This window comes from Lolium rigidum, chromosome 6, assembly GCF_022539505.1.
Source record: "Lolium rigidum isolate FL_2022 chromosome 6, APGP_CSIRO_Lrig_0.1, whole genome shotgun sequence".
In the NCBI taxonomy this organism is placed as follows: domain Eukaryota; kingdom Viridiplantae; phylum Streptophyta; class Magnoliopsida; order Poales; family Poaceae; genus Lolium; species Lolium rigidum.
The window spans coordinates 75,478,907-75,503,355 of record NC_061513.1 but is presented as its reverse complement, the minus strand read 5'-3'; the positions used below and the strand labels follow the sequence as shown (position 1 = coordinate 75,503,355).

The following is a 24,449-nucleotide window of genomic DNA, read 5'->3' as shown; positions in this document are numbered from 1 at the left end:
ATTGAACAGTTTGTGCAGCCAAACAACCTACTCTATCTACTATCTTCTCCTTTGTCCGCGAGTAGTACTAGAAATCAAGGCCCTGCCACCAGGCTGTCTGCTACGTCACATAACACATCCCAGCACTCTAGTGAGATGGAGTACATGGACTAGTGCACACCATGCCCAGCACAATCCGCGCGTTGCTCTTCGCCATCCCAGCACTCTAAATATATACACGACACAGTTCAGATGGCGTACAATGTTGGAAATAGAAATGCATACGCTGAGTCGCTGAATAGGTGTCTCTAAGAAAAGAGAAATACAAGTACAGTACAACAAACGGTTCGGTATGGGTACTTTTACAAAGTACTCGAAACAAGGTAAAGGTACATGCCACGCGCATACACACACAGTGTGCTGCCTGGGCGATATACAACAACAACTGAAATTGTCTGAATTAACCAACAACAGAAGCTAATTTAAACTAAGTAACTTGCGAAGAGGTGCTCCAGCGAACTGTCTCACGGTCTCACTCGAACCTATTGAGGTTAAGTGTAACCTCGTCTTCGGACGGCGTCAGGAACTCCCTCGAGGCCATCTGGACGACGTCGTCGTCCGGGTCGCTGCTGCCACCGGCGCTGCTCGGCCCCGTCTCGCTGTCGTAGTGGCCGACACAGTTGGCCATTTGGGAGGATCGGCCCTCGAACTCCACGTTCCTCGCCGGGTTCTGATCAGCAATGGGGAACAGGTTGAGGTTCGTGCATGCAGCCTGCAGGTGCCCTTGAGGGCTGAACATCAGCGGAAACGCCGGCGCTGGGAGTGGCTCTTGCAGTCCATAGTGCAGGTTGTTGTAAGGCGGGAAGGTCGACGAGTGGTAGAATCGCTCCTGCATCTCCCCGCCGTAGGCGTTGAGGTCCGGCAAAGGCGAGTTCAGGTTCATCGTACCTCCATAGGACGATGATCTTGCCGCGTTGGCCGGTTGGAGGTACAACCCCATCCCGGGTGGGCTGGAGCCGGTCATCCCATGTGCCGCGCAATGTGGATCGGCTGGATCGCCGTACCCAATGCCGGACGGCGGCGAGGACACCGTCGGTGGCGCCGTGGGCTGGGTCGCCGGAGTGTTGCCGCGGATGTACTCCTCAAGGAGGGTAAGCTGGCCCGGGCCGGCTTGTTCACTCTTCTTCTTCTTCAGTCGGCGCTTCGACTTGAGGCTTCGCTTTGTGGCATTCCAGTGGTTCTTGACGGAGTTCTCCGATCGGCCGGGGAGGCACCTTGCAATCGCAGACCAACGGTTTCCGTAGACCTTGTGCGCCTCGATCAGCACCTTGTCATCATCCTCGGTCCAGATGTTCTCCTTCTGGAATGTGATTATGTGAAGCAAAGTTAATAATATCCCCAAATGATCGGCATATACAGAAAGCGTATACATGAATACTGCTTATACTCTGAAAATATTTGTGCATTACTGGCATATTTGTTCAGAAATGTAAATTTGGGACTTTAAGATCCAAATTTGCACTATCAAAGAAATGTATATATGAACCATATCTGATCTAAACATTACGATCCATACAGGTAGAAATGTATGAAAACATCTTCATTGAACAACTATGAATATCGAATTAGAAAAAGATAAATAGTCACTCCCCTATAGAAACTAGAATATCATAGCTAATACTGTGAGGTGCAGAGGCCACTGTATTTTCCCCGTTTTGAAAATAATAATAGTAGGGAGTAGGGAGTATAAATATTCTTTAGAATTCAGTAGAAGAGAATCACTAACCTCGTAAGAGATAGTCTCTATCAATTCATATAGTAGATAAGTATTAACAATGTCACGAGGAAAGTCACGCCAAATAAACATATAATGCTTGACTAATTGTATGAAATTTAGGTCGAATGGAGACACCGGGCCAACCAGGAGCACCGCCAAACAAAAAATACTAACCGGCACAACAAACCAATCAGGAGACATCCACACCGATAAGGTGTACCTCCCCTAACGCCACCCGCCACCGTTAACGTCACGACAAGGCTAGTCAAGGAACTCGTGACATTCAGCAGCGGAAACATTAAATGTGACATATATATATATATATATATAATGAGGAGCGCAATTATTATAATTTCTACTCATCTATTTTCCTCCAGTTATACGGTGAGCAGTTATACGGTGAGCACAGATTCGGCGGCGCGGGTCCAAAAAAATGAGTGCCCAGCACATGCAATGGAACATTCTTAGCTGTTTTCCACTATTAATTTGATCCCTGATATTGGACTTCTTCTCAGATCCCAAAGCAAATCGAATCATATGATGATCTATTGAGACATGAACATATTTCAGACGGTTACGCACTACAGAAATTGTACAAAATGTAATGGGCTAAACATTTTGCCATTTTCTCACCTTATTCTCTTCCTAAGTGCGATCAATTAGTGGCCTTGATGAAGAAATTGAAGTACTATGAATACTGACTAGCTAATAGTATGGGGACAATCAGTGGCGTAGCTACTAGTATGCACAAGTCAGGAGGCAACGCCCCCAACTTAATTTGATAGATTTACCGAATAAGTTTTTTTTGAGAAATTTCTGCCCGAACAGCGACACCGGATCACGTAGCTAGAGTACATCAGGCGCAGCGCCAAACAAAACATACTAACTGGTACAACAGACCAATTAGGACACATGCACACCGATAAGGTATACATTCGCTAACGCAACCGCCAGCTACGTCATCGTTAACGTCGCGACAAGGCTACTCACGGAGCCCATGACATAACGAATCCAAAAACATTAAATGTGACATGTATACTGAGGTGTGCAATTATTCAAACTTGTACATTCCACGACGCGGGAAACCTTGAATTGCGCTCCCCAAAAAATGATAGTGTATGTGTGTGAGTGGGGCGGGGGGCGGGGGAGACACCGACCACCCAACTTATGGACTACCTAATAGTGTGAGGAGGATCAGTGGCGTAGCGGTAGTTGTGCATTATGCACAAGTCAGGGGCCACCAGCCTCAAATTTGATGGATTTACCGAAGGAAAAAATTACAAGATTTGGAAGAGAAAAACTAGAGCATTTTACCTGAATGACGACACCGGTCCACCTGTCTAGAGTACATAAGAGCACCGCCAAACAAAACATACTAACCGGCACAATGGACCAATCACGACATATGCACACCTACAAGGTATACCTTCGCCAACGCCACCGCCAGCTACGTCATCGTTAATGTCACAACAAGGATACCCAAGGAGCGCGCGACGTTTGGAATCCAGAAACATTAAAGGTAACATATATATAATTAGGCGCACAATTATTTGAATTCCTAGCCTGTACTCATCTATTTTGCTCCAATTATACCCCGATTGCAGTACACCTAGGTTTGGCGGTACGGGAAACCTTTAATTGCACAAAAATACGTTTTTTTAGAGCTGCTAAAAAAAGGTGTGTGTAAACACACGCAACGTAGCATTCTTATACTTAGCCTTTTTTTCACTATTAATTTAGTTCCTTATAATGGACTTCTTCTCACATGTCAAAACAAATGGAATTATAGGATGAGACAAAACAATAGGCTAAAAATATTTCAGACAGCTTTTTCCCATCTTATATTGGCATTTTGCTCCCATCTTATAATGGCTTTTTCACTGTTAATTTAGTCCTTAAAAAAATTAATTTAGTCCCTTATATTGAGACAAAACAATGGGCTAAACAAATTGCAGACGGTTGTACACTAGCAACTGTACACAAAGACAAAGTAATGGGCTAAACATTTGACCATTTTCTCTCCTTGATCTATTCCCAAGGGCCACGGACAAATTTACTCGTGCGATCAATTAGAGGCCTTGATGTAGAAATTGGCGCTCTTAATGATTAAAATGAAGTCACGCAACATGACTAACTATTAACTCCGCCGTTAATACCCACTCCCGAATTGTACGACCAGTGGTCAGCATACTTGGAAGTAAAATTAAACCTAAAGGAAATCTAGACTTGAAAATCATACAGATCTATGAAGATTTCCCCTAATTAAACCAAGATAAGGCAGTAAGCTTCGATGCATCGAGGAAGTGAGCATACCCTGAGGTCGGGGCGCAGGTGATTGGTCCATCTCTCACGGCACTGCTTGCCGATCCGGCCCGGGAGGTGGTGCGCAATCGCCGCCCATTTCCGGTCTCCAAGTTCCGCCACCATCTTCTTGAGAATTCTGCGAACAAGAAAGCACATTAATTCATGGATCAATCGAGCACAAAACCAAGCATGCGAGCAGCGAGATCTCGAGCTGCTCCAAAAAAGCAAATCAGAATCAGCTGTTTCACGTACTCGTCCTCTTCATCCGTCCACACTCCTCTGCACGGCGCGACCGGTCCGGCGTGCGTCAGTGCAGGCATCTGCTCCCCACCAGCAGCCGGGATCTCCACGGGAACGGCCGGTGGAGCGCCGTAGCCGGCGGCCTGGAGCGCCCCCTCCGGCATGACGAAGGCGGCAGGGGGCATGCCGATGCCGGAAACGAGGAATCCCATGTCGGGGACTCCGGCCGTAGCGCTGCCGGGGTGCTGGAAGTGGGGGAAACCATGGACAGAGCTCGCGAAGTACCTACCGTAAGGCTCGCCCGCCATGGCCGCCGCCGCCGCCAGCTCCTGGTTGAAAAACAGGTCCCCCGACGCCATCGGCTCGGGTGGAGGTCGGAAGCAAGCGCTGGAAGCAGGAAGGGGTTGGGGTTTGGGAGGGATCGGATGAGCGAGAGAGGAACAGACTGACAGCAGAGAGAAGAAGGGGCGTCGCTGTCCTGACAAAGGAACAGGGCCCCGCATCATATAGAGCGGAAATTGCTGCGTCAGCCGTTCATCTCTGTCCCCACTTCCATCTAACGGTCACAAACCATCCTCGAGTATGACGTTCCAAGTACACATTTTCCACAGCGGTTCACAGGAAGACTGAGTATCGGCCGTCAGATCACATCTACGGTCAGGCGTCTCTCTGTAGCCCATGTAGACCGGGCGTACCCAGGTTATCAAGGGGAGTGGCTGTGGCACACTGGGCCCGGGTTGTCGGTACGCGACCTTGCTGGATCGGACGCCAGTGTAGGTGGATGACGAGTTTGTTACAGCTGACACGCGAGCTCTGCCTGCGATGCATACAAGCGTCCAACTCTCCGTATGTCCGTATGCGCGTAAATACTCTCGCCAGTGGAGTGCTAAAGTTTGGGGTGCTTGAAATATAGTGTAATTAACGGGGGGACGCATGCAAATAAATCGGCTGCTTGCGGCATTCCATAAACATTTGTAGTCATCTAGAATGACTCATTCTTGTATTCGGTGGCATAGTACCAAATTGAAGCACGAAAGCCTAGGTCTCCACGAAAAGGAATTACCTTAGTGCAACTGTAATCCCTCTTTGGTGGTTTGAGTTAATTCTGTGTAATTTAACAACAAATTTAGAAATAGAAACGAGAACGAAAAAGATTAACGATGCCCTGGTTGTGAGATAGGGCGCATACACAAGATGGTACCACGAGAATTTCCTCATTGATCGCGGCCTAGAACAATGTACATCCCTCATATTGTAGTCCATGAAAAGTTTTAGTACATTTTTTAATGGAAATTACTGCTTTTGCAGAAAGGTTTGCTAAGTCTTGTTTTACTATGTCAATTGATCATTTAAATGTCCAATAGTGTTAAGCGTTTAGTGCAACAAATGAATATTTTGTGCTGATTCCTACCAAGGAGTACATCAAGACAAAGTGATACTTGAATCTTGTTGATTTCAAATACCCCATAAGTTGCAAATATCAAGAAATGAGCGGATCAAACGTGCCCTTACTTTATCTAGGAGAGGCACAAATTAGAAGGTGAAACTAGTTATTTTTGTGTTTTATTGAAATATATTATTGTGACATTATTACATAACTAGGATGAGCAACGAAACAGCATGATGCCGTTCTTCGCTTAATTGCTAATGGGGACACAATCTCTCTAGATCTTGAAGGGAAACAACTTTTGCGCCAATTAAGTGGAGATTCGCACGGCAAGGTGAGCGGAAACCGGTATATTATTGCCGATGTCCTATTCGCATACATTCCGGTATAACTGACATCACGAAGTATCGGTGCACCGTTATTCTGTCGTGTAGGTATTAAAGCGCGTGCTACAAAAGAAAAGAGAAACGGGAGATGATGTTTGCAAAGACAACCCTATAATATCAAAAATAGAAAAGGGGGACTAAGCTTTAGATACACAGTTTTAAGTCACTTTTGGACGGTGAAAAACTCCAGGTGATATGCTCGTGACATGTAGTGTGTAAATCATGTATTAAGGAGGTGGACACGCGTCCTGAGCCAGACAAGGAGGAAACACAAGGAGCACACACGGGGGCGACGCTGGTCACTGAAAGAAAGAGAAAAGGCATAACCTCACACCAAAAACAGCCAAAAAGCAGGAAGAGAAGCGGACACAACAGACTGTAAAATGTCCTGGCTAAGCAACCTCCCATTTCCTCTTCACTGAGACGCAACATAATCCTTTGTTTGGGCCAAATACTGGAGCAAATGCATGTCCGGCCCGAAGGGGATACGCCAAGAATAAAACGTTTCTGTGGGCTTAGTTGTATTCTATGAGAAGGATTGGATCGGACCTAAGGCCCATCGTTTGGCCAAACCTTATGATAGACAGATTTCTGCAAGATATGGGCTTTAAACGACAAGAGATCGCAATTAGAAACTTATTTTGATGGCTAGATTGCTTCAGGCCCAGAAGATTTGTAGTGGCTTGGAACAGGAGTGTTTTTGTTTCCTTAGTACGGCCATGAAACTTTAACCTGTCGAGAACCAACCTGTAGTTGGGTGGTTAGGAGGGTAGTGGCATTCCTAGAAGAACAAAGTTTAGATCTTAGATTTGATACTTTGGTGTCTCATTAAAAAGCAGATATTCTTCAGTGGGAGACGATGTTTCCCTCGTCGGTAAGCGCTCGTGGTGACTTCGTCATTCTCAAGACCCATCAGATCAATTTTTTGGACTTCGTCTCTCGAAGATGCTCATAGGGTAGGGTGTGCGTGCGTACATTCATAGGGGTGAGTGTATGTACGTTTGTATGAGCGTCTGCATCTGTTCTAAGTTTCGAAAAAAAACTTTAACCTGTCGCTAGGCCTTGGCGCTAGCTTCCCATTTCTTTGTCGCCTCGGACTATAAATAGGTGGTCACTGATATTGAAGAAAGTACCCTCGGAAAATATGGAGTGGTGAAGACTGAAATCAAGGCGCGACCTTCATAATTTCTTGAGTGCAAGTTTACTTTCGAGAGTAGAGCTTCTAATTTCAAAGTCCACAGCTTAGCTAGATATGTGCAGATGTGCTATCTTATGGAGTTGGCGGCCACATGTGTTTAGACACTCCCTACTCTACAAATATCCTTGTGAACATTATTATTGATGAATAAAGTCTAGTTAGTTGTCTCAAAGGAAAGTACGGCCATGAAACAAAGAGGGTTCAGTACAGTCATACTAACCCTGCAGTGAGAGGCTACACATAATTCGATGTGTACATTCCTTCTCACATACTGTATATATCAATCTTCAGCTAAACATAATTCGATGTGTACATTCCTTCTCGCCCAGTTAAAAGAACACATAAATCGTCGAAGCATCTTCTACTAGGAAATCAAATCTTCTAGGAATTCGCACATTCCTTTCATTCAAATCCCAAGATGAGATCTGTAATCATGTACTCCTATGCGGTGGTACTCCCATACATGGACGCCATGATAATGGCGCTCAAACAAGTTGTAGCAAATCAGCTTCAAAAGAAGAAATTTTCAAGGCGATTAGGGGGGGGGGGGGGGGCATACTCTATCAACATCAATCTCGATAAATCAAAGCATGTACGTACACATGGGATTATGTAATGCCGCTGTTTTGCCCCTCTGTCCATTGTCATCATCCCATTGCTGCTTACTAATCTACACTGGTCCGAGCCCCACCGCGCCGTGGTTTCTTCCTCTTGTCCAGAGAAAATTACAAAAAACCACCACATATCAGGCAGATGTTTCAAAAAACCACCACTATACGAAAATGTTTCAAAAAACCACCACTCTAAGGCTAACAAGTAACAAAAAGCACTGATCCTTGTCTAACACTGGTCTAATGACGAAACTGACATCTAGAGCCCACTGTCAGGCTGACGTGGCTGTAAAAAACGGTCAACGAAAGCCATAGATGAAGGGTTGCAAAATTTTGGGTTTTTTTGTAAGTTATCATGGGGCCCACTGTCAGTCATCTCTCTCCTTGTTTCTTCTCCCTTTCGACCCCTTCTTCTCTCGTCCACGGGACCTAAATTTCCGGCACCATCGGCGACGCCGGCACGTCCGCACGGGTAGGAGTCCGGGCAGGACCGGCACCGGCGAACCCGGACGAGGAGGCGTCACACCGTCCGCTATGCCAAAGAGCCCGCACGGGATGGAGGCCGAGAAGCGCCGGCGGCGCGCTGCCGGCAACGCCGCACGAGGAAGCATCCTCGCCGCCCGCGATTACGGCCGAGACCACACGAGCGAGGAGGAGATCCGGCTCCGGCAAAGGGCGGGCGTGGCCGAGCTCCGGCTCCGGCGAGGCGGTCGCGACGGGCATGGCGAGCTCCGGCCCGGCGAGGGCGGGCGGCCGCGGCGAGCTCCGGATCGGCAGGGGCGGGCGGCCGCGGCGAGCTTATTCTCCGGCAAGGGGCGGCCGCGACCGGCTGCGGCGAGCTCCGGCTTGGGCGAGGCGGGCGCGTCGCGGCGAGCGCCGGCTCCGGCAAGGGGCGGCCGCGGCGAGCCTCGCTCCGGCAAGGGGACCGAGCAAGGGGACGGAACCGGGGGTCGCGAGGGCGGCGCCGTTGCCGGAGACGGAGCCGGAGAGGCGGGATTTGCTACCACTGCGCCGCCGTCGATCTCGGCACGAGCGCCGCCGTCGATCTCGGCACGAGCGCCGCCGTCGATCCGCGAGCACGGGCGTCCACCGTCGTCCGCCGAGCTACGAGCGTGGGCTGCCGCTGCGCACGCGGGATGGCCGCCGCCGCTGGCTCCTCTTCGATGGCATCCGGCGAGAGGCCACGACGCCGCCGCGGGAGGCCACGACGTCGCAGCGAGATCCCACGATGGTCTCGAGGCTCGCACGGTCAACGTGTGGGTCCCACAAAAATTATAGGAGAAGTAGAAAAATAAAAAAGAGAAAAGTAATGCTATCTGACAAGTGGGTCCCACTGTAATTTATAAATAAGCCCAAAGTTAGAACCAATATATGGAGCTCCTCTCTTTCTCATTAATCAGTTGCCACATCAGCATGCCAGCGGGATCCACATGTCAGTCGGGCCATTAAACCAGCATTAGAGACGAGTCAGTGCTATATGTTGCGTGTTACCCGTAGAGTGGTGGTTTTTTGAAAATTTTCTGAATAGTGGTTGCTTTTTGAAACCACTGCCTGATATGTGGTGGTTTTTTGTAATTTTCTCTCTTGTCCATGACTCGAAGCCGTGGATCCTACCAGATCTTTCCGCGGATCACAGTAGCAGACCAGATCGATCAAGCAAGGTACTCGACTACATCAAGTGCTCAAGGCCAGTGTCTCGATCGCCGTGATCAAGAACAGCAGTTCAGAATAAGTTCAGGAGCAACCATACACATCGCAGGTGGCCCAGGGCATGTGCCGATCGCAACGCAAGCTCGACCCGACAGTACGTACATACGCTCGACGACTGACCAGGCACCTGGAGGTCGCATCCGCCGTACACGTCTTGATCGGAACCGTCTCGGGGCTACTGTTGGTTGATGGAGTTCGATTATTAATTCAAGTGGCGATGTTGTATTCATGGAAGCTGGTCATGGCGGCATGGCCCCGGCCGGCCGGCTTTGGCTTCTCGCCGTTGTTGCATCCATCAACGCATGGTAGCGTCAGTCTCCAGCATGGCCGCGCGTTGGGCCTCAGAGCTATCATGCTATTGAGTTATAGGAAAAAGAAGTCCCTCGATCTCTCTTGCATGTACTGTTTGTCGGCAAGAAGGACATTGGCACAGAAGGTTCTGTTGTATTCTGATGTTTGGATCAGGCATATCAGTTGAGGAGAAAGCGCCTATGAACCATGGAACCGGAACCAGTGACTGATCGATCAGGCCGGTAGAAGATCGAGACAGTTAGGTTTCTCGTCAACTCTGGACTTCACAACAACGAGGTAGTCCAAAGACTGTTGCCGTGAGCGGTGACACCGGTCGTCGCACGGTTAGAGCCATGCTGATCCCCGTGAAATTCAGGTGACTTTAGTACTCGTGAACGTGATGGTTCAGAAAGGGCATTTCAACTAGAGATGAGCTTCTTGTGATGTCTGGGATTACTGTATTGTCAATCAGAATTCAGAAACATCCCACTGCAGCTCATACCCACTAATTTCGGAACATCAAGTTCGTTTCTGCGTATTGTGTGCAGCTATAATGGGATTATTACAATGGTACATCATCATGCTTGGACGGATAGAGTGCGCACAGAGGACAGATGATGACGAATTTATTGCTTGTTATAGAATGGGCACACTTTGTTCAAAGATACAAAAATGGGCGCATGATGGTGAGCGTTCCGTCAGGCGACCAAACCAATGAGCAGTATCAAGGAATGGTTTTATGGTGATCCATCATCACCGACAGAGCAGAGTATATATGGAGAGAAAACACAAAAACACTGGTGGCGTAAAGTTTTACATGTGGCGGCATATGTTGAAATATGTTGCACATCGACTAAAACCGCAGAAATTTCAGATGCAACTCACTTGAAACAAAAAAAATCTTAGTTGCAACCTGTGTGCTACTCTGGGGATTGGATGAATCACGACACAATCAGATAGTTTAGGAGTGGACAAAACCAAAACTTTAAGCACTCACCTTTGTAGCTTTCTTAACAAACATATGAACTTGATATTCAGAACCAATCTCTATACTACTTGGGGATGGTATTTTGGCACCCGGGAGCGTATGCTCCGTGTTTTAAAATTTCTTTTTAAATGCACTTTTGAAATGTCGAAAAATTTGGACACAAAATTTAATGCGTACATCTTAAAATTCTACACGCTCACAAAGTCGTTCCACAGAAAACCGACTTTTTTCGTGTCATGTGTAGAATAGATAGATTTTATTGTAAAAATAAGTTGTCTATGTGATTTTTTTGTCCTTTTTACACAAGTTACAAAAATATTGTTTTTTTCGTGAAACTTGATGTACGCACATAGAAATGTTGATATGTAAGCGTGACTTGCCAGTCATACCGTTTGTACAGGGGTGTAGAGGTGAGATACACGGGGGTAGGGTATCGAGCCTCCCTCGGTCAAGGATCTTATATCGCCATCTCAAAAGAGTAAGGTCGGCGGCGGCCCGACGGAGCACCACACTCGCCGTGGAGGATTTGGCATTGAAGACAAGATCATTCTGCACCTTCCAAAGAGACCACAAGATCATCGCGAGGCCGGAGTGCCAGATGTGCGTCACCGTCCCAGGAGGAGGAGGCAGCTCCCAGAAGGAGAAGGAGCCCACGGGTATGGGGGTACCCAGCCGGTCCCAAACCTCCGCAGCAACGGTACAGTCGAAGAAGAGGTGTCTCCTGGTCTCCGGGAGAGGGCAAGCAGCGCAAACGGCTGATGGCGCACAGCTCTTGGCGAAGAGGTTGGCCCGCGTGCTGAGCCTGTCGATGTCGGCGAGGTACGAGAATATCCGGACCTTGGCAGGCAGCCTAAGCCCCCAGAACGTGCACGCCGACGCGTCCCGGGCGTGCGTGGGGGAGAGCATAGGGTATGCCTCACGGGTACTGGACGGTGGAGCCGACGGATTGTCGATGTAGCAGAGGTCCTGCCCAGCGGAGAGGACAGTAGAGCGCACAATGTCCCGTACCTCCATGAGGTCGCGCTCGGCGGCAGCGGTGAGGTAGGGCTGGAGCGAGAAGCCCGAGGAGATTGCCACATCCACCGAAGCATGCGGCCGGGTGACATGTGAGAAGATGATGGGGTACCGCTCGGCGAGGGGCTTGTCCAGAAGCCACTTGTCGACCTAGAAGGCGGTAGAGGTACCACTCACGAGAGTGGCGCGAGTAATAGCACGGTATAGCGGGAGGCACTCCGCCACGATTTTGTCGAGGAAGGAGGGTGAAGCGATGGGATTTTTCATGAGTAGAAAAAAATAGCCAATACAAAAACTGACGAAGGAAAGCTATATTTTAGGGGAGTGGTGTTTTGGAACATGGGAGCATATGCTCTCTATATTTTGAAATGCATCTTACACATATTTTAAATTTCAAAAAAACTGAAACAAAAAATTCACACGTACATCTTCACGTGCCACGTGCTCACAAAGTTGTTTCATAAAAAATGAACTTATCATGTGAGGTGTGTAAAAAAGACAAAATTCAGTGCCGAAACAATGCTTTTCACAGGATAAGTTTTCTCTTTTTTACATAGGCCACAAAAAAATTTATTTTTTCGTGAAACTTGACGCATACACATATATTATGGAGATGTACATGTAGAATTTTTTGTCAAAATTTTTTCACACTTCAAAATATGTTTTGTTGGTAGAGGGAGCATACGCACCCGGGAGCCGAATTGAATTTCTGATATTTTAGAGTATAGAGTACGGATTTTGAAGTTCTATGCATGTAAAGACACCTGAAAAGGCAGCAATTTAGTAAACTAATTTGCTCCCGTACGGTTTGCTGAAAGATACTAATTGAAACACAGATTGCACTAGCCTAAATGTGTACATGTTTGAACAAATCCTTCGAGTTACCACTCTACAAGTGTTTCAGTCCTTGTTTACACGAGAATTGAATTATGTTTGAATGGTTAGAAGGACAGTGACACTCTCAATCTATTAGAGTTTAACCCTCAGGTTTGATATTTTGGTGTCTCATAAAGACCGAATATTCTTTAGTGGGAGTCGACGTTTCTGTCAATAGCGAGGCATCTGTGATGACTTCATCAATCTCAAGACCCGTTGAATTGGTTTCTTAGACTCATTCTCTCAAAAGTGCTCGCATGGATTGAATGTGATTTCATATGGGTGAGTGTATGTACGTATTTATGAGCACCTACATACATCATACTCCCTCTCTCACAGTTTATAGAGAGAATTCCTTATTTGACACTACTTCTAAATATGATTCCTTATTTGGCCCTGGAAAATTTTGACTTCCCTCTTTGACACCAAGTGTAAATTTTGGTTCCCTATATGGCACTACCGTTGGTTCTGTTAGATCGTTCCGTCAACATTTTATCAGCTGGACCAAAAGACCCCTCGGTTAGTCATAGCTTTGCAAATAGAAAAAAAAAATCGACCGAACCTTTCTCTGCCCCACCCGACCCTGTCTCTCTGACCAAAACTCCTCCCAACCTGAACGCTAGCGCTCGCAGCGGCGGCGGCCTGCTAGCTCGCAATGGCGGTTGTGGGCTGCTGCAGCGGAGGCAGCATGGATCAAGTGGTGGCGGCGGTCGGTGACGGGGCAAGCTCATCGGCGGAGCCGCGGAGGGCGGCCATGACGTCCGGATGGCGACCCAGGCGCGGGGCCGAGGGCGGCCAGGACGATGCTCCGGACGGCGACCAAGTCGCGGCGGAGGATGGACAAGGTGGGGCTGCGGCGGTGGGCAGCCTAGGCTGGCGGCGGCAGGCGAGAACGACTCGGCTGCAGGTCGGGACATGGAGCCAATGCGGGGCTCTCCGGCACGGTTGGACATGGATTCTGCCACGTTCTTCAGAAATAGCCTGACCGTGCCGCGACCTGTCACCTGTGCGACAGCGAGCCCTATTCTGAAAGGCCTGCAAAATATTTTGTTCTGTACATAGTTTCGTTGCTCTCCATTCTCAGCGATCAATTCCAAAACGTGAAGTACAGTTCCAAAACTGCTTTGCCGTGCATGCAAATTAGCGTTTGTTTTGCCATACTATAGTGGCGTTTGTTTTGTAAACACTTTTTGTCATATTATGCAGCAGGGGCAAAAATGTAATTGCAGGTCTCCAATTAACACCGTTAGTTCTTAAAATGTACTAGAGTGTCATATAGTGAACCAAAATTTACACCTAGTGTCAAATAGGGAAGCTAAAAATTTCAAGTGTCAAATAAGGAATCATATTCAAAAGTAGTGTCAAATAAGGAATTCTCTCCAGTTTATAAGGCACGCGCGTATCACTAGGTCGCAAATTTGATCAAGTTAGCATTAGTTATATGTTATAAAAATTATATCATTAGAAAGTTCAGATGTTCTATTTTCTAATGATATAATTTTTGTATTATATAATTTAAATTATATAGGTTAAATTGATGATCTAGGGGTACGCGTACGTCTAATAAACTGTGAAGGAGGGAGTGCTGTGTTTTGCAAAAGAAAAATCCTTGTTCACATGTCCAAATTCCCAGACCCCGTAACACAAGAACTCTACCGGCACGAATTCTCATTTCTGAAGATCTTCCCAGAGTGCTCCTAGGTGTTGTTTGTCTTAAGTGCCCTCTTTTCAAACTCTAAACTATTTTTGGGCCCCTAAAATACTTTATACTTTCACGTTCTTCGGTTCAAAATAATTGTCGAAAATGGATATATCTAAACACAAAAATATGTCTAGATACATCTAATTAAAAAATTATATTAAACCGGAGAGTGTGTGACCCTTTGTAGTCACTAGTAGAAAAAAGGCCTTCAATCCCAACCCATTAGTCCCCAAATATTTTGACCCGGGACTAATGGGTCTTTAGTCCCGGTTCTGCTGGTGAACCGAGACTAATGCTCGGGGCAACCGGGACTAAAGGGCTACGGTGGGCTGCGGCCAGGGCAAGAACCTTTAATCCCGGTTGGGGAGTCCCTGTTGGTGTCCCCAACCAGGATTACAGTTTTTTCCTGATTTTTGGCACGCACCTCCACCCCCCCCCCAGGATCGCCTTTTTTAGCACTGTAAAATAGAAAATTCAAAAAAATAAAATGTTTTCAGATTCTTGTATGTTATGCAACCTAGTATTAGGGAAAATTAACAAATTTGAATTTTGACTTTTTTTGCAAAAAAGTTTTGAAAAATGGTAAAACCGCAATAACTTTTGCATACGACGTCGGAAAAAAACGTATAATATATCAAAATCATCGTGGGTTTACCCGGTTAGCCAATTTTTAGATTCTCAAAATTCCAAATAAAAATACAAAAGCAGGAAGATTTTAGTTTTTGCTATATATTACGGATTTTTTATTTTTTTATTTTTTTTAAACCTAAAATTAATAATTGCATCCTGCATAAAGATTACTATCATTTTTACCCAATTTTTAGATTTTCAAATTTTTAGGTTTTAGGTTTGGAAAAAATATTTAATTAATTAATAAAATTAAAAATAATACAAATTAAAAAGTTAATGTTTATTTATTTATGCAAGAGTATTATTACATCATTACTTTTGTTTATTAAAAGAATTATTTGAAATTCAAACAATAAAGAAATGTGACATCGATCAACATGTTAATAGGATTGATATGATACTACTATCACATACATGCACGCGAAGCACTTGGATGCGGAACGGGGTGGAACTCAGAAGTTAAGCGTGCTAGTGCTAGAGTAGTGGGAGGATGAGTGACCGAGCGGGAAGTTTGACCACGAGTATGTAATTTGACTAGAGATAAGTGTAGTTAGAGATAGAGACTAAACTATGCAAATAACTCGAAATAGTAGAAATTCGGAAAAAAAAGAGGGAGTGAAAAATAATTAGAAACCTAAATGAATTAAAAAAATTAACTCGAAATAGCCTTTAGTCCCGGTTCGTGTTACAAACCGGGACTAAAGGTCCTTCGCCCCGGCGCATGCCAGCCGCCCACGTGGCGGGGCATTTAGTCCCGGTTCGTAAGCAACCGGGAGTAAAGGGAGGGCCTTTAGTCGCGCATAATTAGTCCCGGTTGCGCAACCGGGATTAATGGCCCTTGCGAAACTATTAACTGAAATGGAGGACACACCAATTTGGGCGGATTTTTTTTTTAAAAAGATTATGCTAAAATTGGCTAAGTCATTTGAATTTAGCCATGCGTCTCTTTGCAAACTAGCCAATCTAAATGACACGATCTAGCCATAAGTCATTTCAATCTAGCCAGCCCTGTCATGTACTTTAGTTAAATCATCTAACATAGCGTAACCACAAAAAAACATAATGTTGAAGAAAAGAATAAAGGGACGAGAAGTGGTTTAAAATTTGCCATTTGGACAAAGAAAAGCTCTGCTTCTAGGCATGAAATGCCTTCTGTTTCGGTTGATTTCTTCAGGTTGAGAGAGAGAAGGTTGGTGCAGATTTTTCCAGTGGAGATATTCCAATCATCTTGATCGCTCACCTGCACAATTTACAATGCTGCAGATTGCTGATCTGTACTGTTGTAATCCTGCCATATGACGACAGACTAGGCTCACATCACCACTTTCCACGACACACTGCTACCACAAGCATGCACCGCCATGGAGCGACACGCGACGCCAATGGACGGCCACGTACGTACGGTGCTCCGGGACCCGTCGCCGGCGCAACCGACAAATCCGTGGAGCCGCGAGCCCGATCTACCACATCCCCCGCGCTCTCCGCCGTTTCCGGCCAACTGCCCCCGCTCGCCGGATTTCCAGAAATGGGAAGAGGCGGCGACAAGCCGCCGACCACCGCGGCATGCGCCGGCGTTCGCCGGCGTTGCACTTGCACCTCTTCTCCGATCCCCCAGTAAACGAGCACGTCGCGAGCAGCGAGATCAAGAAACAAGGCGAAGTAAAAACAAGGGATTCGTCTCTGTGTGGTGTTTCTGTAACTCTGTATCATCAGGTGCACTTTGTAAGCAAAGCATAAGCATTGCTTCGTTTCATGGCTGCCCAAGCACATGTGAGGAAGGAGAAGTGCGTGGACTTGCTGAGGTCGTGGAGTAAAAAAAATCCTCTATCTCTACAACAACAACTATACTCTTTCTTGGTCCGTCTTCTCTTCTGGGACGCATCGACGTACGGGGCGGTGGTGCTGGATCTCGCGCGCGCGCGCGTCAGTCGAGGGGGTAGCACGTGTCCTCGCCGCCCGTGTTCCAGAGGAAGTGCGCGTACGCCGCCGCGTGGTGCCCGTTGCTGGGCTCGGCGGCGATGGCCTCCTGGTACGTCTCCTCCGCCGCCGCCAGGTCGTTGCGCGCCTTCCACAGGAACGCCGCGTACCACCCCAGCGTCTCCGCGTCCGCCGGCTCCGCCTGCACCGCCCGCTGGAAGTAGTGCTCCGCCCTGCATGCGTCTGTCAGGTCAGCCGCGGTAAAAAAAAAATCTCGACGATGTCATTCTGTCGAACGGGTTGCGGCACCCACCGGTCGTGGTCGCGCTGCACCAGGTACAGGAACTGCGCGAAGTTGGCGAGCAGCAGCGCGTTGCCGGGCTCCTCGGACACGGCCATCTCGTACCGCTGCTCTGTCCTGGCGTACTCGGCGACGTCCTCCGTGTCCAGCCGCGCCTCCACCGGCGCCACCAGCTGCCCCAGGATGTCCGGGTCCATCAAGGACTCCACGCGCACGCTCGCCTGCATCTTTGTCGCCTCGTCGGCGATCCTCTTCCAGATGGCCAGCTCGTCCTCCGTCTCCTCCGCGCTGGCGGCCCCCAGCGGCGTCGCCTGCGACACCTCCTGCTCCTCAGGCAGCACCGCGCCGCTCTGCCGGTACGCGGACTCGTCCGACCGGTCGTCGCCGGTGGCCCCGGCCACCGGCCGCGCCTTGCCGCCACCGCCGCTGTTCCCGTCCACCGCGGGCGTGGTTCGGCCAATAGACAGCGTGTTCAGCGAGACGGAACCGTCGAACAGCTGATCAGGAAGGGACGACTCGTGCTGCATGTGCTGGGCGTCGAGCATCGCGACGGCCGCCACGGCGGGCAAGGGAGGCGGGAGGCTGCCGGCCATCGCGATGTGGCCGCCCATGGAGTGCACCGTGAAGTTGGCGAGGAGGAGCATGACGGAGACCATGAGCGCGGGGGTGCCGGCGAAGATGTGCTGGAACAGCCACACGAAGGAGGCGTCCATCTCGGCGTGGACGCGCGCCAGCACGCTCTGCATGTCCTCGTAGAAGACCGCCTGCCGCATCTGCAGCGCGAAGCTCTGCAGCTCCCGGATGATGAGCACCATGGACGAGAAGGCCCGCCCCACCGCGCCGCGCCCGGACTCGCCGGCCCGGTCGACCAGCCGCTCGTCCCACCGCCCGCCACGCTGCTGCTTCTTGCGCTTGAGCATCCGCAGAGACAGCGGAAGGCCGACGCTGCTCGCGGTACGCTCCACGCTCGCCGGCCACCCGCAGCCCCCCGCGCCCGGGTGCAGCCCCACGGCCAGCTCCTGGATCCTCCGCAGGAACTCCTCGTCGTCCCCGCCGTGGCTCCCCACGCTGTCGATGCTGGCGCTGAGCGCGCGCGTCACCGTCGGGCGCCGGCGCGCGATGCCGACGCTCCAGCTCGCCAGCGACGACGACGAATGGGCTCTCGACAGCCTCGTGCAGCGGCCGCCGCCAAGAACGGCAGAGGACGAGGGCGACGCCGGGGAGGAGGAGGGGGATGCGACCTGGATGGCGCCCATGAGTCACCACAACCTCACGCCCGGCCACCACCGGAACGACGGTTGGGAAATGGCTCCACAACGGCGAGAGGCTAAATGCAAATGGGAGAAGAAATGGAATGGAGGGAGGGAGGGGAAACGAACGAGCGGTGGCCTTAATTCAGGATCCCGGTCAACCTTGCGCAGGGCGCTCGTGAAGCGATCTAGGCTAGGACCTGCGTTATGGCGAGTCGGTGACGACCGTGGCGGAATGGAAACGATATTTTCAACCGGACTTAATATAGAAACACCGCCCAAAATTAGCGCTCTCTCCTCTCGACGCAAATGGAAATGGGTCGAGGAAGAACGAGAGGGAATGCAACTATGCAAGTGAAGAAGGAGGAGTGGTGGGAGAAGACGAAGAGCGTGTTTCCTCGAGTGTGAGCGTAGTGTGGGCAGGCCGTGGTATTTATTTCCTGCCACCCAGTGCGTGGGTGTGCTCGGAGAATCTGCAGTGCAGACCACCGTCTCTCTCTTCTGTACGGCTGCACTTCTCATCCGTCGGCATCAACGTGTGTGCAGGGTGTGGTGTGGCCATCCTGATTTTTTTTACATATTTTTCAACGTTTTTTAATCAGATATTCTGAAATTCATATTGGACAACAAGCATCTGAAATAATTATGTCAAAGAAAAATTATTTAGGGCTCCTTTGATCGTAGGAATTCATACGGATATATCATATAGAAAATAATTATATAGAATTTGTAGTGCAAATCCTATAGGAAAAAAACATGAGGTCATACCTCATGAAAAAAATCTTTTGACACAATTAAAGAGAACTCATTTTCCTGTAAGATTCAACTAGGCATGACATACTAATACTATGTTTTTCCTATTACTATGATCTTTCTATCGTATCTATGAATTAAAGGAGCCCTGAAGGTTCTTTGTACGCTTTCAGGCAAGTTTATCTACACTCGTAGATGTCTTAATTGTTACTACAATATAGAATATAAATCATGTTCTTGTTCTTCTGAACCATTTTCGATACAAGGAAAGTACATGTAACAACTCGATTGTACTTTTTTTGAATTCATTCTCAGTAAAATCTAAAAGACTTCAAATTGGATCCTAGGGTCTCTATCAGCAGAGTAGAACATAAGTTTCATTAGATTATTTGATATCATCTGCTTCCATCCGCACTATGTCATTTAACTTTCAAATATAAACTATAGCCTTAATGTTTTAATTGCTTTATCTTTGTTACAAATTAATCATGCCGTGATTGGGTGACTTGGTGCAGGTAATGGGCATAATTTTGGTTCGAAGTACTGAGCTGCCACTCTTTTCATTCACAAGTGCAAGCATCTTCCGAAAACTTGAGTTGGTACATGAAATAAAGTTTTACCATGAACGAACAAATAAATGAACAATGCCAACTCGCAAGGATAAGAGCAAGTTTTTCTACGTGTTGACACCACTCATACAATTTCATATAAGTTACAACTAAGCTAGACAATCCTACTGTACATATCTCTATCAAGATATTAGCAAGAAGCTACGTTGTAGAATCCTCTATCAGCATATTAAAATATGTACTAAACTGTACACATTACATCGCAATGTGATTTAAGTGGCACGTTATTCAGGTAGCAAATGTGATTTTTTAAATGCTTCACACAGACTTGGCCAAAATTCAGTTCAGAACTTTTTGTGCTAAACCATTTGTTTATAATTAAATATTTTCCAATGAAAATATATGTTTTATTGGTGTATAAGTTACAGTATTATGCACACAATGACGTGGTTAGAGTTTTTGTGTATGATGAATGTTATAGTTCAGATAACATGCAAAAAATTGGGCCCAATTTTTTTTTAGACTAGGTGATACACTTATGTATAAGAAGCAAAAGTGCTTAGTATAAACAGGTGCTAGCATGCTCGATCTGGTATTGGTTATGTGACAAATGCCCCCTTGCCTAGATTTATATAGACATCTGAAATTTAGAACTAGGAAAACAAAAATCAGACAAACCTACACAACCTGCACCACAACAATTTAAAGTAATATCCAGAATCGTTCAACACAACATTCAATAGTATTTTGATTTAATCAAGCAACTTTAATGCTATGAGTCCCATTTGATGCGTAGATGAATAAAACCGAAGTAGGTGTCATTATTTGATATATAACTCTAAAACCTATCGAAAAAATCGTATGCTTCATTGCTTCGTAACTGTTTTTTCACAAGGATAAATCCTTATGTTTTGTAGCTATTTTTTCACAACGATAGCTCCAACTTTAAAACACAACCACATCACATGTTGTGAAGTATGGATGCCACACCACATGTTTTGTAACTATTTTTCCGATGAAAGTGTTTAAAAAAAGTTAATCTCCTCATCCATAATAATTGTTGTTGAATTGCACGATATCTAGACATGTTAAAAACACATGTGATTTGAAGAGAGTAGTTCATTTTTTTAATTAAAGAGGGTAGAAGGTAATCTAACATTGACTTACTTCCATTTCTGTTGTGAAGGAGCATGGCTTGTGGAATTAAATTTATCCTAAGCTAAGAAGATACTTTGTTGAAAAAAGATATTTCGTTCAAATGTTCACTCGATGTATTGTTTGATCCAGAGCATGTAACATGCTACCTGCACCCAAATTAAGTGTCACATCTTTGATCAGATTTGTTCTAACTATGGATCTATCTACACAAGTTTTAAGAGCATCTCCACCGGCATCCCCCAAATAGTCGCCGGTAGGGGCGCGCCCCTACCGTATGGGGGCGCCGGCACAACATCTTCTATTTGGGGATGCTGCTCCTACACCGGCGCCCCCCATACGCCAGCCCCGATAGATTCGGAAATTTAAAATGATATTTAAAACCGAAATTCATACGAAGTTTATACAAAAGTAGCTCGAATTTAAATATAACTAAAACTTAAATTTAATCCTGATTTACTGGCCGTCGGTTGGGGCGCTCGACGGCCCTGCCTCGTCGTCGTTCTTCGCCATTGTCGTCTGCGTCCGTGCCCGCTTCTCCTCCCTTTCTTCGCGCATCTGGCGGTGGAGCATGGCGGCCGGCGTCGCAAGGGCTTGTCGGCGGCGCTGTCCCCGCGCTTCCAGCCTTTCTCGAGAAGCTTCGATCTCGGCGCGCCTCGCCTGCTGGCGAGCGAACGCCTCGTAGTGGCGATGAGCGTTGAGCTCTGCGAGCTTCTGTCGCTCCGCCTCCATGAGGAGGCGTCCCGCATCCTAAGTGGCCGCTCGCTGGCGCGAGATCTCAATGGCGTGCTCGAGGTTAGCTTCGTTGACGAACTCCCGCTGCTCCTCCTTCATCCTCCGTAAGCGCTGCACGTTGAATGACGCCAGGATCGCCGCCTGCGCCGAGTGGGCGGGGGCCTGCGGCGGCTCGCCCGACTGCGCTGCCTCCTCCGCCGCCTCTGCTTCCGCGTCTGCGACGTAGACCTCGTGCCACACCGCGAACCGTGGGTCCTCGTCCTCGTCGGATATGTACTCCGCGTCGGCCTGCGGCTCCGGATCCGGCTTCGGCTGTGGATGCGGCTGCGCTGGTGGTGGAGGCAGCACACAGTCGTTGAGGCCAAGCATCGAGTATGTAGTCTTCAGACGGCGCGGCATTTTGATGTGGAGAGGAGAGAATGGAGCAGCGGTGGTGGAGATGAGAGGAGAGGAGATAATGGAGCGGCGGTAGTGGACGGCGTACGTACTATATAGCGGTGGCAAGTACCCACATTTACGGCGACTGGACGCCGCGTGGCCAGTCGCTGCCCTCGTGACCGCCTCGGTTTCCACGGGGAGACCATTAAACGCCGACGACCAACCTTCCCGCATCGCGGCCGATGCGAACCGTCGCGTCCTCTCACTGACAAGACGCCCCCACCCGCGAAAACCGTCGTTCCGCGAGGCGCTGGCGCGCCCGATTCGCGCCCTTGGCCAAGGTGCCGACACGGGGATGCCGGCGATTCTATTAGGCTCGAAAAATGGCCGGCGCCGTTCGGGGGCGCCGGTGCGAGCCTAAAAACAACGCGGCCCCCAAATCGCTATCGGGACCGCCGATGAAGATGCTCTAATGTGTACGTAGACGTGGGGTCTCCACGAAAATGCCTATAGATGATGGACTTGGGCTCGAGGAAAAGGTGTGCAGGAAGATTCATCAGATATCAAACGAAGGAGCCGAAATTTACCTAGGTTCAGACACCTGAAGGGTAAAATTCTACTTCCTACTTATCTGATTTTGATTGCTTAGTGAAGATTCCAATAACTATGGTCGTGTACTGTGTCGGGTAAAGTACAAGTTAGAATAAACCGTAGGATTTCCTAGTATGTATGTAGCACACCGAGCGTCTATCAATTTAGTTACCGTACGTGATTGTCGAGTGGTACGATTTTTATCTTTTTAAACAGTGTGGTACGATTTCTTACGCGTGGTTAATTAAATATTGAACGACAATGGAAGATGTTATATACGCGCGCGGCTGTCAGAAAATTCGTTTCGTGGTTAATTAGCGAGTGGGACGATACTTTTTTTTTTAACATAGAAGGGTCCGAAGGACCCCGACCCTTCATTAATATGGAAGTGACAAAACACAGAAGATTACAACAGGACTCAAACCATAAACGCAAATATAACCAGGTCCTTGCACGTTTTCAAGAAGGACCTCTAAAACATATTGCAAAACGCGATCAGGTCCTTCAAGGTGCTCGGGAACCACCTCGCCGCCGCCGGGGACAGGGCCACTTGGGGCTTCGAGGCTCCCATGGCGCTCAACCATGGCTTCCGAGCGGAGGGGCCTCCAAAACGGCATCAAGCCAGGAGGTTGAAGACGGTGGCCGGATTGAACCGTAGCCACACACGGCCACCCTTCGGCCAGAACAGTCACCGGAGTGGCAGAGACCGCCCTTCCATCGCCGCAGAGCGAAACTCCCGGCGAGCGGCGTTGCTCTGCACCCAAGTCCGGTGAGGATGAGCTCGATGTCGACCGCCTTTCGGCTAGCAGAAATAGAGTCCTCCTGGAGAACGCCGGCCAGCAACCAACGCGGACGGCCAGCACTCTCCAACAAAACTCTTGATGTGAAGCATCAAAACGATCTGCAAAAGCGCCCTTATTTGTGGAGATTCCGGCACCGCCCCACTCCATCGCTTCCGGCTCCGATCAGGGGAGCACCACGACAGAAATGACGCACCGACGACACCAGATCTTGGACGCAAGCTCCGGCGTCTCTCTCCCGGCACAAGGCCGAAACAACGGCATCCGCCGAGACAGCACAAAGGCAAGAAAAACTAGACTAAACTAGACTACTTCTATACACAGGAGAGGGACCCTCGCCCTGCTCGTCGCCGGCCTTCACCGGAGAGGAGAGGGGAGGGGCCTTCCGGCCCTGGAACTGGAGAACAGAGGAGAAAGGGGAGGGGCGAGAGCGGCAGAGGAAGAAGAGTCATGTATCAGATACTTTTTGAACCGTGCGGTACGATCTGTTACGCGTGGTTAGATACTGAATAACAAGGGAAGAACGAGAACTTCCGGTCACGTGCCATTGCCAATGTGAAGCCCCGAGGCTCTGCACCATCCGGCCGCCGTCACACACGTGTCCGCCACCAAGCCGCCGTGGCAATCGATCGCCAGACTGCACCGGACAGGTCGCCCACGCTCACATGGACTCATCTGCACAGTGCACAAGTGGTGATATGGGTCGGACTCGCGTTTAGTGCTTCGAAGCATGCACTAGACAGAATAAGGTCACGTGTTGTTTTGTTTTGTTAGTTGGGTTTTTTATTCAGAGTTCCAGTTTTCTGGCCTATCTTTCAGGGAAGAATGATATCAGAGAATTATATAAACAAATTACGAAAAAAAACTGTATTAACATATTAGGAAAACTGTATAAACATATTATAAA

General features: G+C 48.3%; 2 protein-coding genes across 2 annotated transcripts; both read right to left on the bottom strand.

Moving 5' to 3' along the window:
* Positions 1–511: 511 nt before the first annotated feature.
* Positions 512–4,659, bottom strand: LOC124662813. The gene is made up of 3 exons (XM_047200606.1): positions 4,313–4,659; positions 4,070–4,196; positions 512–1,339 (listed from the first exon to the last, which is right to left on the bottom strand). Exons 1-3 carry the CDS (start codon positions 4,657–4,659, stop codon positions 512–514), a joined length of 1,302 nt encoding a protein of 433 aa, XP_047056562.1.
* Positions 4,660–16,753: 12,094 nt separating this feature from the next.
* LOC124666656 lies at positions 16,754–18,739 on the bottom strand. The gene is made up of 2 exons (XM_047203992.1): positions 17,324–18,739; positions 16,754–17,243 (listed from the first exon to the last, which is right to left on the bottom strand). The coding sequence occupies exons 1-2, from the start codon at positions 18,565–18,567 to the stop codon at positions 17,018–17,020; spliced, it is 1,470 nt and encodes a 489-aa protein (XP_047059948.1). The 5' UTR covers positions 18,568–18,739; the 3' UTR covers positions 16,754–17,017.
* Between the last annotated feature and the right edge of the window lie 5,710 nt (positions 18,740–24,449).